This window comes from Nicotiana sylvestris, chromosome 6, assembly GCF_000393655.2.
Source record: "Nicotiana sylvestris chromosome 6, ASM39365v2, whole genome shotgun sequence".
NCBI lineage: Eukaryota > Viridiplantae > Streptophyta > Magnoliopsida > Solanales > Solanaceae > Nicotiana > Nicotiana sylvestris.
Window position 1 is genome coordinate 142,906,454 of NC_091062.1, and position 16,631 is coordinate 142,923,084.

The window sequence follows — 16,631 nt, forward strand, 5'->3', positions numbered from 1 at the left end:
TTCTCTTAACTCCCTTTCGAAAAAATCTCTTCTCTGATTCTTAATGTTGTTTTTTGGTTTTACTTTGTTCAAACAACTTGTTATGCTTTCCTTCTACTTGAGTCAGCATGTTAAAACCCTAGTTCCTTTTTGTCTCATCCGGGTTCTGAAACTGCATGTTTGAATGTGTACTTGCTCGATTAAGTTCTTCATTCTTGTTTGACTTATTTGATTCTGAGTTTTACCATATTTTGAACTCTATTATTGTGGAAAACCCTAGGTCTTTTCAACTGAGACTACTTGTTTGAAAGTATACTTGACTCGATTAAAGGTTCCTTGTTTCAGATTCTCTTTTCTTTTATGTGACCTATCTGATTCTGAGTTTCACTATCTTTTTAACTCGACTATTGTTGAAACCTTAATTTCTTAAAAGGTTTTCCTCACTTGATGTTGTGAGACCTTTACTTGTTTCCGATTCTCTTTACCTTTTGCTATGATTTCTTCACTGTTAATTCTATGTGACTACTTGACACACTTGACTACTATGCTTCGAATATCTTTCTTACTACTGAATCCTAGCTTATTTCTGCTACTATTGTATGTTGTTTCTTTTGCCAATGTGCTTGGTCTCGCATGTCTGATGCTTCTGTTCACTCTATTTATATACTGAAGTGTAGAATCGTGTTTCTTCCTTGATTGATCTTTGTCTTGTGACTGATTGCGAAAGCTTTTCTTTTTTGACCCCTAATTTCACTCGCCTGCTTAAAATTAATTGATTCCTTTCCTTTGCTGTGATATTTTACCTTACTGAATCTTTTCAAAAATAAGCATATCTTTGTACTTAGACTTGATTGTTTACTTCATGCTTTTACTACCCCTTTTATGGCAATAATCAAGTTGTCCCCAAACTAATTTTCTTTCCTTAATTAGACATGCTGCTACCCGTTAAACAGTGATTCCTTAATTAAAGGGGAATCACTTAGGTTAATTGATTCTGACTTTTGATTGTTTCCATGTTTGTGTTAAGACTTTACTTATTACCTTACTCTTCACCTGTTTTCAAAATTATAAATACCCACCCTCTTTTCTTTCAAAGACAAGGAACAATTTGAGTTTAAGAACACACACTTCACACAAAACTCTCTCTTTCTCTATTGCTACTTGTGCTACTGCTTTGTCTAGCCGGCTGAAAGCGAAGTCTAGGTAGTAGAAATTTGCTTACCTTTCCTTTCTGCACTTTGCTTCTTACTGCTATGTCCTAGTTAGTTTTCAAGCATCAACAACAACATGTTTTCTGTAATTGCTCCAACTTCTCTCATGTTTGTCTATTTCTGCTTATGTTTCTACAATCATGTTACATTACTAGCATGCTGTAATATGCTCCCTTCCCTTTTTAATTAATGTTTCCCTATGTATGTACTCTGTCAGTCACTTGTTATGTGTTTGAATCCCAAACCCCATATCCCCTCTATGCATTTGTGTTCTCTGGCTGGTTTGTGGGAATGTCAGCATCAGATATTACTGTGCATGACCCAGACCTGACCCTTTCTAGGGTCATATGCTTCATACAATGTATTCCCAAAACCCCTTGACCCCTTGTGTAACTACTGATTCTGTATGGTTTGAGTTTTACTACTACTATTTTCAAATCACCCTTACCCTTTACCATTCTCAACCCAGTTTTAAATAAATCTCTGTATTCTGCACTTCCACTATATTCTTAGAACCTAGGTTCTTCCCCTCTTGTTTGAGCCTTGCCTTTGGACACTTGAGCTCCATCTGAACTTGAACACATAAGGGCTGGCCCTTCCATACTACACTCATCTTTGTCTGGTTATGCAAACCTGGGTGTAAGCACTGTCCGGGGTCTCTTGAGACCCTTAGGGAACTTTGCTACACTCATGTCTGAGAAAGGCTTTCAAACAAGTGGCTCTTGAGATGGTTTATTCCATAACTCAGAGAGGAAGTCATCAGGCTTCCTATGGTTGTAACTTCTTACTTTACACTTTTCTGATATAATTCAGTGTTTGGTCTGTAATAATTTGTAACAAACATTGAGGCTAGTTAATAAAAAAGGATGGGTAATTATGCATGTTTAGCTATTAAAAGGGTAGATACCATGCCTATAGAATCTGTTCTATTTTAGTTCAAGGTCTGCATGCTCCACTTTCACGCAAATAGAGAATATGCCTATAGGATTTGTTTAATAAACTCTGCATGTTTTATTACCACACTTAGACACCATGCCTATAGGATCTAAATAGTTATAATCAATCGTCATGTCTGCAAGGTTAAAATCAGCTTCCAAATTAGTTGTCATGTCTATAAGATTAAAATCAGTATTTTTCATAGAAATCCTGCCTATAGGAATTTCAAGTAAGTCCTGCCTGCTTCATTTCACGTTTAATTAGATACCATGTCTATAGAACCAAAATTAGTCTTTGATACTTAGATACCATGTCTATAGGATCTAAAACTAGTTTAATTAAAACCAGTTCGACTCGTACTATTCTGAATCAGTTTAAACAACCTACCCCTCTTATTAATATGGTTTAAAAAGCATGCCTATAGGATCCAAATCGCTCGTTTAAAAATGTCACTGCTTTACTGTATTTCCTAATCAGTAATAGATATCATGCTTATAGGATATCACCAATGCACACTTAGGCAAGCCTTAGGTGATAACAACAAAATTGAATCCGCCTTTATTAATTAGTAATCGCTACAACCAGTAGGCAGGCCTGATTCAGACTTCTTATCTGAGTTATGTAATAAACTGGTCTGCTTCAACAACTAAAACTCCCCTGTCTCAGTACTTTAAATTCTGACCCTAAATGTGTTTAAGTCATGCTATTTATGTGCTTTGCTTGAGGAGGTATATATGAGTCTGTTAGCTGTTTATATGTTCCCCTAATATGCAATACTACATGTTTTGAATGTCGCCTTAGTCTTTTTACCTTTAAAACCCAAGAGTCAACCTAAAATCCTCCCTCTTATTGGAATAGTAGTCCTAAATTCCTCTGGTACTGGTAGGAATGGGACGGGTAATAGCATGCAATAGAGGTTGATACCAATCCGCGCCTTAACACCTTAACAGGGAAGGAAGGGTAGATATGGATATGATGACCGGTGCGCTAATACCACGTGTATCCCCTCTTTCGAGGAGTGTCATACCGGGTATCATATTGATGTGATCCATATTATAAATAAACCTAGGACCCCCTCCTTCTATATTTTCAAGTATTTGTAAAACTATAACTCATTTTCAAAATTCGCCTTTTAATTGTTTTCAAACTCTTATGTGTTCAAACCCAAATCCCCTACTACTTAAGCCTATACTTGTCTATTTGCTAATTGTACACATTCACATAACCGTATGGCCGGGAACCACACAAGTGGATCCTGTGGGGTGCCTAACACCTTCCCCTTGGGATAATTTAAAGCCCTTACCCTATCTCTGGTTATCAAACAAACTTAGAAATGAATCCTATAGGTGTCCTAATGCACCTTAAATCATTATGTGGTGACTCTTCAAATGCAAACCCCAGTTCCCAAAAGGAATGAGTTGTCCTATGCCCAAAAAATGTCATAAACCCGATCTCCCGATGCAAAGCGGAAAAAAAGGGGCACGACATACACTATTTCTGATGGGGAAACACAAAAGTTATGAGCAGATAGTAGTGGAGGCATGCCTTTTTCGTTTCGGAAGGGTGAGGTATGTCGAGCACGGCATCTGCATGTCGTGGAGGTGGAGGACAGGATGCTCGGATATAGGGCTGGTGTCTTTCTCGATTGAAGCGTGGTAGTTGCTCCCTTCGCCCATCATGATGGCGATCTCTCCTGGTCTCGATCTGGACTGATGTCAAACTCTAAAACGGGCCATTTAGGTCATCCTCATCTGCCCTCACTTCGGCACAATAGGTATTATGGATTTCTTCCCACGTGGTAGGAGGGTACTTCATGAGTCAGTTAAGTAGTTTTTTGGTTGCTTTTGACCAGTTTCTGTTTAGCCCATTTTGAAAGGCTGCTACTGCCATCCCTTCAGACACATTTGGTAGACTTATCCTTACTCCGTTGAATTGGGCTAGGAAATCCCGAAGTCCCTCGCTCGTCGTTTGCTTGACGGCAAAGAAATCATTGACCCTAGCTTCTACCTTTTTTTGCTCCCACGTGCGCGGTGGCAAACTTATCTGCCATTTCTTCGAATGTTAGAGTTTCGCTGAAGTTTTTCAGCAGCACATATGACACATGTTCCTTTGATAAATCGTTACCCTTTACTACTGTAACGTAGTGGATTAGCTGATCTTCTGGGTCTATGGTACCATCATATATTTTTAAATATGGCGCCATTTTGAAGGTCTTTGGAATAGAATGGGGAACTGCCCTTTCGCTATATGGCTGTTCAACGAACTGGCCTACGTCGCATTTTGGTAACAGCTTCGGAGCGCCTGGTATCTTGTCGACCCTTTCCTGATGTTCCTTTATCTGGTCGCTGAGTGTTTTATTCTCATTCCCCATCTCTTCCATTTTCTTTAAGATGGTCATAAGGGCATCGTCACCTGCATCAGTAACAGTGCAGGTGTTACCTGTTCGTGTAGCGCTTGGCTCATCGGCAGTGGCTGCGATTTCTGTGGGTAGCGCGTCTTCGACGCCTCCCTGAATGGGTTTCTCGAGCATTTTGCTCAAGGAACTCGATAACGGTTCTTCTAGTAGCCTTTTACAGCTGGTGACGCTTCTCCTGCTAAGGATGTTGAGGTTCCTCTCTCGCGCAAGATCGTTAGATCTCCGTGCAGAGGAGGTGAGATCTCACCCTCAGGTATAACACTTGGTGTCGCATTTTCAGTGTGTTCTCCACTGGCATCGTTGAGGGAATTCAGGAGGTTATTTGTGACACCCTCTATTGCCTTTAACCTTGTTTCTCCCTTTCCCGCCATCGTCGGTTTTTATAGGGCTGAAGAGAGATGATCGTTTCTTTCAAGGATCTAGATGAAAACTACGATTTCAGCTAGAAATCCCCACAGATGGCGCCAAATTGTTTAACTCAAAAGATTTTAAAACCTTTTGAACAAATCAATCGAAGATGAAGAGGTAAATCTTAGTTAAAGATAATAATCTCTAGAATGAATAATAATAGATAAAGAAAAGATGGTTGTTAAGTTTATTTTTCGTTCAAGAATGGTAAGTTTCCCAAAGTATCGATGCCCTATTACAAGGTTTTTGTCCCCCTTATATACTAGAGAGAAACTCTTCTAAATTGTAAGAAACAAAATGCAAGGAATATTCGACGGAATCTTCTTAATGTCCCCTAATGGGCTTACTCTACTGCAGGGGTCGTACAGTTTCTTCTTTTGCCCTAAGGTCGTCTCCCTCGGGACGTCGACTCGAAGATACCCGGTCGTTTGTTACTCGTCGTAGGTCGTGGTCGGTCAAATTTGGACCCATACAAGGACTAGTCAGGGTAATCTTCTGGATTTGTCACCATAATTCCATCTAACATGTGACCTGTCTTTAAACTTTATAGTAATTCGACTTTTTCAATGTGTGACATTTTGGTCTTAGCTGGCACTATTGATTTCGTTATCTACGTTCCATTGATACAAAAGGAAAGGTTCAATAAATTTACGGAAAAGGGTCAAAACTGCCCCTAGACTATTGGAGTTGGTACAATAATGCCCTCCGTCCACCTATTTTGAAAAAATTGCCCTCACCATTATCTTTTCGGCTCAAGAATGCCCTTACGACTAACGGTCATGTTAGATAAAAAAGTTAATTAATTTTCACGTGTCATAACGGAAAAAGGTCAAAACCGCCCCTAGACTATTGGAGTTGGTACAATAATACCCCCATCTTAAAAAAATTCTCCCCCACCCCCTCCACCCTCTAGTGTGTGTGCGTTCATATTCTTCTTGTTCTTCTCATCCTTTTTTTGACCTTGCACTCTATTTGAATAATCACTACAAATATCATTAAAGTTTTATTTTCAGACAACCAAAATTTTTTGTCACCAATACTTTATGTCATACAACTTTCAAAGACCCTGTTAAGCAAAAAAAAAACTTAATTAATTTTCATGTGTCATCGTCCCATTGGCCTAACTTACGACTCACCTAAATTAAAATAAACTCACACACATTCTAAGACCCTTTTCCTCCGTTTCTTTCTCTTCTTTCTTTTAAAATTATTCTACCAACTAGAACTCTCATACACCCATTTTTTCCCTAAGTAAACAAAACTCTCTCGTATAGTTAATCACCTTCCTCTTCCTATTTCTTTCTATATTAAATGTACACATCAATACTCCTATTTTTTTCCATCACAGAAATACCATTCATCATCAATTTTTCTTACTACACTTTACTGCTTCATACAACAAGCTCAATCAAGTGTTTATTACAGTCACATTCACCAATAAGTCGTATTCTCTCATATTCTCAGGCATATGATCTCAAATATTTCTCTTGATTTAACCGTCTCTTTTTTAAAATTTGCGGTGTTGATATAACCTGAAGATTATCCTCGTACAATAGCTTAATTTATGGACATGGTCGGATGTTCAGACTATGGTGAGCCAATGAAGAAGAAAAAGGCCGAGGTCCGAGCAAAGACCAAATAAATCATTGGTATAATCAAAATTAGATGCGAAGTTGTCAGGAAATATACAATAAAAAATATTGCAAATGCTCAATGATCATTACTATTAACACTCTGTTAGTGTTCATATATTCAGGTGAAAGTTGTATGATATAAAGTATTGGTGACTAAAAATTTTGGTTGTCTGAAAATAAAACTTTAATGATGTTTGTAGTGATTATTCAAATAGAGTGCAAGGTCAAAAAAAGGATGAGAAGAACAAGAAGAATATGAACGCACACACGCTAGAGGGGGAAGGTAGAGGGGGTGGGGGAGAGATTTTTTAAGATGGGGGGTATTATTGTACCAACTCCAATAGTCTAGGGACAGTTTTAACCTTTTTTCTGTTATGACACGTGGAAATTAATTAAATTTGTTTTATCTAACATGGCAGTTAGTCGTAAGGGCATTCTTGAGCCGAAAAGATAACGGTGAGGGCAATTTTTTCAAAATAGGTGGACGGAGGGCATTATTGTACCAACTCCAATAGTCTAGAGACAGTTTTGACCCTTTTCCGATAAATTTACGAGGAGCACTGCAAAATCTTATGGGTGGCTCTATTATCGTCACAAGTGCCCCATCCAAATTTTGTAGTAAAAGATTAATATACAAAACTTGTGTTGATTGATTCTCTTTAGTTTATGCTTTTCTTGTCCGTCATGCCGTCCTTGCTGTAGTCCACTCATTTTGTATATTTTTCTCTCACCAAAGGTGGTTCAACATTGCTCCAGTGGCCACTTTGACTGTGGCATATATTGACATTTATTTTATTTTAATTCTTTTTTTCCTTTCTTTTCTTTTTTGGTTTATTGACACTTTTCATATTTAGAAACTACCTCATTTTCATTAATTTTAATTAATCTTTGTTTAACCAAAAAAATAAAATTTTAGTCAAAGCTAGAATTTAGAAGAACACGAGTTACTGATAATCGAAAGAATATGTAAAAGAGAGTAATTTGGGTAGAAAGAATATAATCAAGAGAAAAACAAGTAAACCAAAGTATATTCCAATAGTGTTTCATATCCTTACCACTCTTTGACCAGTCTACATATCTTGACACGTCATCTTTATATGTAAACACAATTTTTCCCAATACAGATAGTCCCCCCACTTTCCATTTATTCATCATTTGAATATTTGGGAAGTGGATTTCATTAAAAGAGAATTTTTGTCATCATTAATGCTATGACAAAATTGACGCTAACGTAGTCGCTTCAATTTAATGCTCCGTACATGTGTCATGTTTCCATTAACTTTGCAGTTTTGCAGCCCTTTTCAAGGCTTTTTCACTGTTCATGAAGTGTCAGTTATCATTATTATGCTCCTTCCATCAATGCACTTTTTCCTTTGGCGATGCTTTTCAATATAAATATAACTTCTTTCCTTGTCTTTTACCACATAAAGCTTACTGAACACTTAATTCCTCAAATCTCTGTTTACTTCTTCCTCACATCATTCTTCTTCGCTATGTCTTCACCAAACCCTAACCCTAGTAGAATTCCCATTGTTGATACCTTCCCCAATGCCCCCATTAGGAGTAGAAGGGGAGGTAGGCTTCGTAGATTAGGGTCTGCCCGTGGTGGTTCTTCTATGCCTTCTCCTAGTTCTGGCCCTTCTTCCAGAACTAGGGGTTCGCTTTCACAGAAATCTTTTTCGAGAGGAAAAGAGCCTTCTGAACCTCTTTGTGAACCCACAGTAGAAGAGATAGTTCCTATGGAACTATCATTTTATCATGATAGAGAATCTCGTAGGAATCAGGTCTCTAGTTTAGATCGTGCTGACATCTACCCTACTCAGATTACAAAAGTTTTGACTCCCGTAGTTCGTAGAGACTGCCATTGGAGTAGTGATTTTCCTATAATTATCCCTAATCCAAATCAAAGAATCACCTCTTACTTAACTGGGTTCTCTTTTGTCTATACATACCCTTTCACCTTAGGGTTTAGACCAGCTATTGACCCAGTCATTCTCGAATTTTGTCGTTTCTTCAATGCCTGTTTGGGTCAAATTGGCCCAATCATATGGAGGGTTGTTGTCTGTTTGAGACATTTAACCAATACAACTGGTGTTCCCTTTACTTTCCCTCACCTGATTCACTTTTACTCCCCTAGGCTTTTCCGCAATGGTGTTTTTACACTAGTAGCTAGGAGTAAGAGGGTTTTGGTGAGCCCTGAGGATGACAAGGACCGTGGCTGATATGCCCAATTTGTTGCTGCCCCCACTGTCGGTTCAGTGAGTGAAGATAATGTTCCCTTCCCTGAGAAGTGGAATTTTGCACGTAAGACTCTTTACTTTCACGTGCCTTTTTCTTAAAGTTTTGTCAAAAAAATTTTTTTAACTTTGCTATTTTATTTTAGCAACCATGGGAGTTGTGGATGAAGTTCCCAATTTCCGTGATTGGGTAGACAAGTTGTTGAAGACCGCACCAATGGATGGTAGATCTTGGAAGACACTTTCTAACCGTTTTGGTTGGAAAGTAAAGATCCATGGTAAGAGTTTTTATTTCGTTTCATCTTTCATGCTTATATATATTTTCTTATATTGCTCTAACTTCCATCCTTCTTTTTATCAGGATATGCCGAAGCAGTTGCGGCCTCCCGTGTCTCCTCGGAAACCCGTATCTCTTTAGAAAGAGCTCGAGAAATAGTCTTGGGTTCTTCTTTTGCGAAAAGAAAAGCTGTTGAAGAAGAAGACTCTGAAGAGGAGGAAGATGGGGGCTCTTTGGTGACGAGGCCACGAGCTAGAAGACGCATTATCTCTTATGACGAAACTGAAGCATCCCCCCATCTTTCTGTTTCTCTCACCGAGCCTGTTGAAGCCTCGGTAATAATTCCTGATGATGACGTCACTCCCTCTGATACTCGTGAGTCCATCGTACAACTTTTTATCAGCGGATTTGGCCATGAAGGTTTAGGGCCCGTTTTATATGAAACACCCTTAGCCTCTTTTTCAACTCTCGTGCCTGTGATTCCTTTCTCACCAACCCCAGCTGTTTATGTTCCTTCCTCTACTATTTTCACCTCTTCTACTACTCATCCTTTGACAATTCCCCTTCTTATTGTTCATCATACTGAAGTGGGTTCTTCAAGTAGAAGTGTCGCTATGAGGAGGGTAATTATTGAAGTTCCTGCTGAGGGCAGTCTTTTGAGGAAATTAGGTCAGGGGGATGTATGGCTAGAACCTTTAATTGGTCCAATTGAAAAAGCCAAGCTAGAGAGCCATATCTCCTTGACTTTGATGAATGATATTGTGCACGCCACTTTGAAGGTATTCACTTTCTCTTTTCCTTTACTCCTTTACTTTGTAATTTTTCCTATCTTTGGGATTCTTACTTCCCCTTTGTTAGGCCAATCTTATTGGCACAGAAATAATGAACAGAATCCCACTCTTGGAGCAGTTAGCACGTGATTCTCAAATAGAGGAAATTAATTAGAAGGAACAGTTTGAAAGCTTGCAGATTGATAAGGAATACTTAGAAGAGAGTAAAAATACCTTGGAGCAACAGGTACAGGCTTTGACTTCGGAGCTGGCGACTGAAAAGGCTTCCTCGAGTCAAGCATATAAAGAAAAAATTTGTCTCGAGACTTCTTTCTCAGAGCAGCTGTCCAAGGCCAGTGAAGAAATCAGGGGATTGAAGGTTCTCTTGGATGAGAAAGAGGTTTACGCTGCAGATCTCGTTCAGAATCTGTCTCAAGCACAAGAAGACCTCCGTGTTTCTTCTGATAAAGTTTGCGCTTTGGAAAGCTCCCATGCCTCTCTTCAAGCCTCTTACACAGCTTTTTGGCAGAGAATGAGAATTTGAAGAACGAGATTGCTGATTGGGAAAGGGATTACGAGATTCTTGAGGATAAGTCTGCTATGGAAGTAAGTTGGGCATTTTTGAATTCACGCTGTGATACCCTAATTGAAGCTGGCCAAGAAAACTTCAACTTGGAGGCGGAGTTAGCTAAGATCAATGAAACCATTGAAAAAGCTCAGCAAACTCAGGATTTCCCTTCTCCCGTGGTCGAAGCTCCCGTGAATGTTGAAGTTGATATGGGTATCCCAACTCTTCCAAATCCAGCCGAACCTGTTGCTGTAAGTCAAATTGAACCCGCAACTGTTGATGCTTCCATCCAGATTGAGCCTGTTACTATTGATGCTTCTACTTCAGTTCCTCCAATTTCTCAGTGATCAGCCTTAGTTATTTGAATAACTTTGTTTTTGTTTCATTTGAAAAATTGTGGTGAAACCTTTGTTTCCATTTAAGGGTTTATTTTGAGAATTAAAGTCCCCAGACCTTTTATGGGGCAGTTTGTATAAACAATTCATATTTTTGTGACTAAGTTCGTACTTAGTCTTAAGTTTTAAATATTAAGAAGTTGTTCATGTTATTATCTTGAACTTCTATTTATTTTATTCTTGCCGTTATTTTTAAGGACTTACAGAATAATTTGCATTTTTCAAAAATGCTTCTGTTATCCTCATGACTAATTAATTTGAACATGAGTTTTATAAAAGAGGGCCTTTTTATATTTCAACACTTGATGAAGAAGACGTCTCAACTTCACAATGGTGTTAACATACGATAAAAGAAATAGGAACACACAAGTTTCTTTGAAATAACTTTGACAAGTTTTTATTTGAACTTTGTCTAGTTTTGAGTAATACTTTACATGTATTTAAAGTACATCTATAACTTTCTCGTAACTATTTTTCTTGTAACAGATTTAGAAGAAAAAGAATAATAACCACGAGGTTTTTATTTATTATTTATAACCCATTTTAGTACATTGTCTTTACCCTAACTATAGTAAAGTTTTCTTTGGCCTTGGCTCGTGACTTCGTGACTGTTACTCTGCACTTGACTCTTTCAGGCTTAATCTTTCCTTCATCTTCTTTGCCTTCTTTATACACATGCCCGTGTATATTATGTAGTCCCCCAAGTATTTGAGTGTTGAAGTATGAAGCCTCGAGCACTTGATTGTTTCTCTCATTTGGTCCTTTTCCTGAAAAGAAAAACATACGAGACTCGGAGGTGCGATTATAGATGAAGACTGCTTAACCCGTTCGTGTTTCTATCAAAATAATTGTAACCCTAGGCCAGAAATTTTAGTTTATTTCGTGTGCCTTACAAGTCGTGACTCATCATTTAGTACGGGTTAGCATTTTGCCTATCATTTAAAATCGTTAGTAAAATTTTAACAATTCAAAAATTAAATTCAAAATGCTGGTACCTGACCGTGGGTATTCCTTAGAAATAGTATCTCTTCAAGTGAACAGCATTCCAATGTGAAGGTAGTATCTTTCCATCCATTGTCTCCAGTTCATATGCTCATTTTCCTGCAATATCACGAACTCTATAGGGTCCTTCCCATGTTGGACTTAATTTACCTGCGTTAGCTGCCTTTGTAGATTGAAAAACCTTTTTAAGCACGAAGTCCCCAATTTTGAAGAACCTGAGGCGTGCTTTCCTATTGTAGTATCGTTCTATGACCTGCTTCTGTGCTGCCATTCTTATTAGTGCAGCTTCTCTCCTTCCTTCGAGTAAATCAAGATTTAAATGCATCTCCTTGTCATTGGACTCTTCTGTTGCCTGCGTGAACCTTGTACTTGGCTCCCCTATCTCAACGGGAATTAAAGCTTCTACTCCATAAACCAACGAAAATGGTGTTTCTCCCGTACTTGTTTTCGCCGTTGTACGATATGCCCATAAAACACCAGGTAGCATTTCTGGCCAATTCCCTTTTGACTCTTCTAATCATTTCTTTAAATTGTTGATAATGACTTTATTTGTTGATTCTACTTGCCCATTACCTACCAGATGATAAGGCGTAGACGTAATCCTTTAAATTTGCCAACTTTGAAGGAATTCCGTAATTTGAGCTCCTATAAACTGAGGGCCATTATCACATACGATCTCATTTGGTACACTGAATCGGCATATGATATTCCGCCAAATAAAATCTTTGACTTCCTTTGCTCGCACCTGTTTGAATGCTCCTGCCTCTACCCATTTAGTAAAATAAACAGTGAGTACGAGCAAATTTTACCTGACCTTTTGCTTGTGGTAATGGACCTACGATATCCATTCCCCATTTCATAAATGGCCACAACGTGATGACCGGATGTAATAACTCTACAGGTCTATGCATATTGTTACCGTACCTTTGACATTTATCGCATTTGGCCACGAAAATTTCTGCTTCTTCTTCCATTTTAGGCCAGTAATAACCTACCCTAATTAAGGTTCTTACCAGTGAACTTCCACCTGCGTGATTCCCGCAATGTCCTTCGTGTATTTCTCTCATTACATACTCCGTTTGCGAAGGACCAAGGCATCTTGCTAAGGGACCACCGAACATTTTACGATATAGATTGACTTGCTTTAAGCAGTACCGAGCAGCCTTTTTTCGAAGCGCATGAACTTTTTTCTTATCATCAGGGACGGTACCATACTGCAAAAAAGTAACAATCTCGTTCCTCCAATCCTAAGTTAAATTATTAAAATTTACTTCATTCTTATCAGGGTCGAGAACTGAATGATATAAATGTATAACTGAGGCGTTTGCATCACTTGCCACACCATCCACAGATGCGAGATTATCTAGGGCGTCCGCTTCAACATTTTCATCCCTTGGTATTTGTACAACTTTCCAGGTTTGAAATTGCTTTATCAATTCCCGTACCTTTTCTAAGTACTGTTGCATCCTTGCTTCCCTTGCTGTATAAGTCCCCAACATTTGATTAACCACGAGTTGTGTATCACTTTTGATTATAATCTGATTTATGCCAAGTTCTCGTGCCAATTCTAGACCTGCAATTACAGCCTCATACTCTGCCTCATTGTTAGTTATAGAATGACATTTAATAGCTTGTCGAATGGTTTCACCCGTAGGTGGTACCAAAACAATCCCTAAACCTGCACCTTTTACGTTAGATGAACCGTCAGTGAATAAAGTCCAAGTTTCTAGGTTTGCTCCATTGAACACCTGTAATTCTTTCTCTGCTTCTAACTGCATCCCCTGGCTAAAATCAGCCACGAAATCAGCTAACACTTGTGATTTTATAGCAGTTCTAGGTTGGTACGTAATTTCGTATTCACTTAACTCTATATCCCACTTAGCCAACCTACCTGATAATTCATGCTTATGCAATATATTATGTAAAGGGTAGGCAGTTACTACAGCAATAGGATGACACTGAAAGTAAGGTCTTAATTTCCTAGATTCCATGATTAACGCGAGTGCAAGTTTTTCTAATTGAGGATCCCGCGTCTCCGCATCTAACATAGATTTACTAACATAATAGATAGGGGATTGTTTACCTTGTTCTTCCCGGACCAAAACAGGACTTACCACTACTTCCGAAACAGCAAGGTAAATGAGTAGTCTTTCCCCAGCCTTTGGTTTTGCCAGCAAAGGTGGATTTGATAAGTATGTTTTCAAATTCCTGAGTGCCTGTTGACATTCCTCATTCCATTCAAAATGATCCTGCTTTTTAAGGGCTGAGAAGAATTTAAAGCACTTTTCTGATGATTTAGAGATGAATCTTCCCAAGGCTGCAATTCTCCCTGTTAATCTTTGAACTTCTTTCTTGTTTGAAAGTATATCGGGGATTTCTTCAATGGCCTTAATCTGTGCAGGATTCACTTCAATACCACGGTTAGAAACAAGAAAACCCAAAAACATACATGATGCAATACCAAATGCACATTTCTCGGGATTTAACTTCATATTAAATTTGCGCAAAATTGAAAATGTGTCAGACAAGTGTAATATGTGATCTTTTGAATACTGAGTTTTAACAAGCATGTCATCTATATACACTTCCATAGTTTTTCCTAGATGCTCTTGAAATATTTTGGTAACTAACCTCTAATACGTTGCACCTGCATTCTTTAGACCAAAGGGCATTACTTTATAACAGTAAGTCCACATGTCTGTTATGAATGAAGTTTTTTCTTCATCTCCAGGATCCATTTTAATCTGATTATAACCTGAATATGCATCTAAAAAACTTAATAGCTCATGACCTGTAGTTGCATCAATCAATTGATCTATGTGTGGTAGTGAAAAAGAATCTTTAGGGCAGACTTTATAAATATCTGTGTAATCTACACAAACCCGCCACTTACCGTTCTTCTTTGGAACTACAACAATATTAGCTAACCAGTTAGGATACTTCACCTCACAAATGGAACCAATTTTTAGCAATTTTCGGACTTCTTCTTGAATCACCTGACTCTTGAAAGTTCCTTACTTTCTTTTCTTTTGCTTGACAGGAGGGTATGATAAGTCTTCATTTAATTTGTGAGTCATCACCTCCAGTGGTATCCCTGTCATGTCAGAGTGGGACCAAGCAAAGCAGTCCACATTAGTTTTCAAAAATTCAATTAACTTACCTCTCATGCCTTGGCTAAGATTGGCCCCACCGTAGACCTTCTTATCATGCCATTGAGCAAATAACACAATAGGTTCTAGTTCATCTATTGTTGTTTTGATATTTTTATTCTCTTCCGATTCTTGAATGGTATAAGGCCTTGAATCTACATCTGTTTGCCCTTGTTCAGTTGAGGTTTGTGTTGTGGTGTCCTATACTGCTTTCTGTGATTGCTATTTTTCTTCATTTCTCGTGCTTGTATTTGCAACGGAGTTGATAGTCCTGGATGTATGTTGATCTCCACAAATTTGACAAATTCCCCAAGGCGACGGAAATTTGATAACTTGATGCAAGGTTGATGGAACTGCATCCATCTCGTGGATCCATGGTCTCCCAAAGATCATGTTGTAAGCCATCTCCATATCTACTACCTGGAACTTTGTATCTTTGTCGACTGCTTCAGCGAATGTGGTGAGTGTTACTTCTCCTTTCGTCACAATACTAGAATTATCAAATCCAGATAGAGTATGCGCCTTTTACTTTATCTTCAGCTTTCATCTCACGTAATACTCTTAGAAAAATAATGTTCACGGAACTACCTGGATCAATCAAGACTCGTTTTACAATAGTATCATATACAATTAGAGATATTACCAGTGCATCGTTATGAGGGGTTAATACGCCATCTGCATCTGCATCATTGAATGTAATGTTGTTTTCCTCTAAGATATGCCACACACATTTCTTTTGGGTAACTGTAACTTTGGAAATTTTGTTAGCTGCAGTATATGATATACCATTGATGTCTTCACCACCACTTATAACGTTGACAGTTCTTTTGGGGGAAGGTGGTTTTGGAGGTTCCTGCCTGTTCTTCATGTAAGCTTGCTTACCTTTCTCACTGAACAACTCAGTAAGATATCCTTGTTTCAATAAATGATCAACTTCACTTTGTAAAAATTTGCAGTCTGTTGTTTTATGCCCGTGATTATTATGAAACTCGCACCAATGATCACGGTTGCGCCTGTTTGGATTCAATCTCATTTCTTTTGGTCATCGAACCTTATCATCCATGCTTCTCAAAACAGCTACGAACTCGGAGGTGCTGACATTAAAATTGTAACCACCGAATCTTGCTTTTAAGTTTTTATCATCATCTCGTGACTCATAGTTGTTTCGATCGTTCCTAAATCTTGATGAAGAACCTGATTCTTTATTCCTTGATCTGTGATCATGCCTTTGATTGTCCTGCTTTGACCGTGAGTCTTTTCCCACAGGTCCCATATACAGGTCGTACCTATTTTTACCAGATCTTTTTTCGGTCTCCGCACGTCTCGAACTTACCTTTTCTTCTTTTTGAAATTGCGGAACAGTATCTTCTTCGATCCTCAGCTTCGTGTTATACCTGTTATAAACATCATTCCACGTTGTAGCTGGGAATTCACGAAGGTTTTCCTTAAGTCTCCTCGTAGCTTCCGAGCTTTTCTCATTCAAGTTGCTTGTGAAAGCTATAGCTGCCCAATTATCAGGTACATGAGGTAAGGTCATTCTTTCACATTAGAACATGTCTACGAATTCTCTAAGCAATTTTGAGTCCCCTTGCTTGATCTTGAAAATATCTTCCATTCTTTTTTCGACTTTTTGATCTCCCGAATGTGCT

The 16,631-nt window shown here is 38.4% G+C and overlaps 1 protein-coding gene across 1 annotated transcript; it reads right to left on the reverse strand.

Moving 5' to 3' along the window:
- Window positions 1–11,741: 11,741 nt before the first annotated feature.
- Window positions 11,742–13,824, reverse strand: LOC138871413 (uncharacterized). Its single transcript, XM_070149290.1, has 3 exons — window positions 13,512–13,824; window positions 12,049–12,346; window positions 11,742–11,763 (listed from the first exon to the last, which is right to left on the reverse strand). The coding sequence occupies exons 1-3, from the start codon at window positions 13,822–13,824 to the stop codon at window positions 11,742–11,744; spliced, it is 633 nt and encodes a 210-aa protein (XP_070005391.1).
- Window positions 13,825–16,631: the final 2,807 nt, after the last annotated feature.

What these genes read in the sequence shown, in the direction of transcription:
- LOC138871413 (XM_070149290.1), bottom strand. Translation starts at nt 13,824, where the DNA reads ATGGAATCTAGGAAATTAAGACCTTACTTTCAGTGTCATCCTATTGCT. An exon ending in ATCTAACGTAAAAGGTGCAG is followed by an intron (nt 12,347 to 13,511) that starts GTTTAGGGATTG and finishes AGAAATGATTAG; the next exon opens with AAGAGTCAAAAGGGAATTGG. An exon ending in AATAGGAAAGCACGCCTCAG is followed by an intron (nt 11,764 to 12,048) that starts GTTCTTCAAAAT and finishes TTTAAATGATAG; the next exon opens with GCAAAATGCTAACCCGTACT.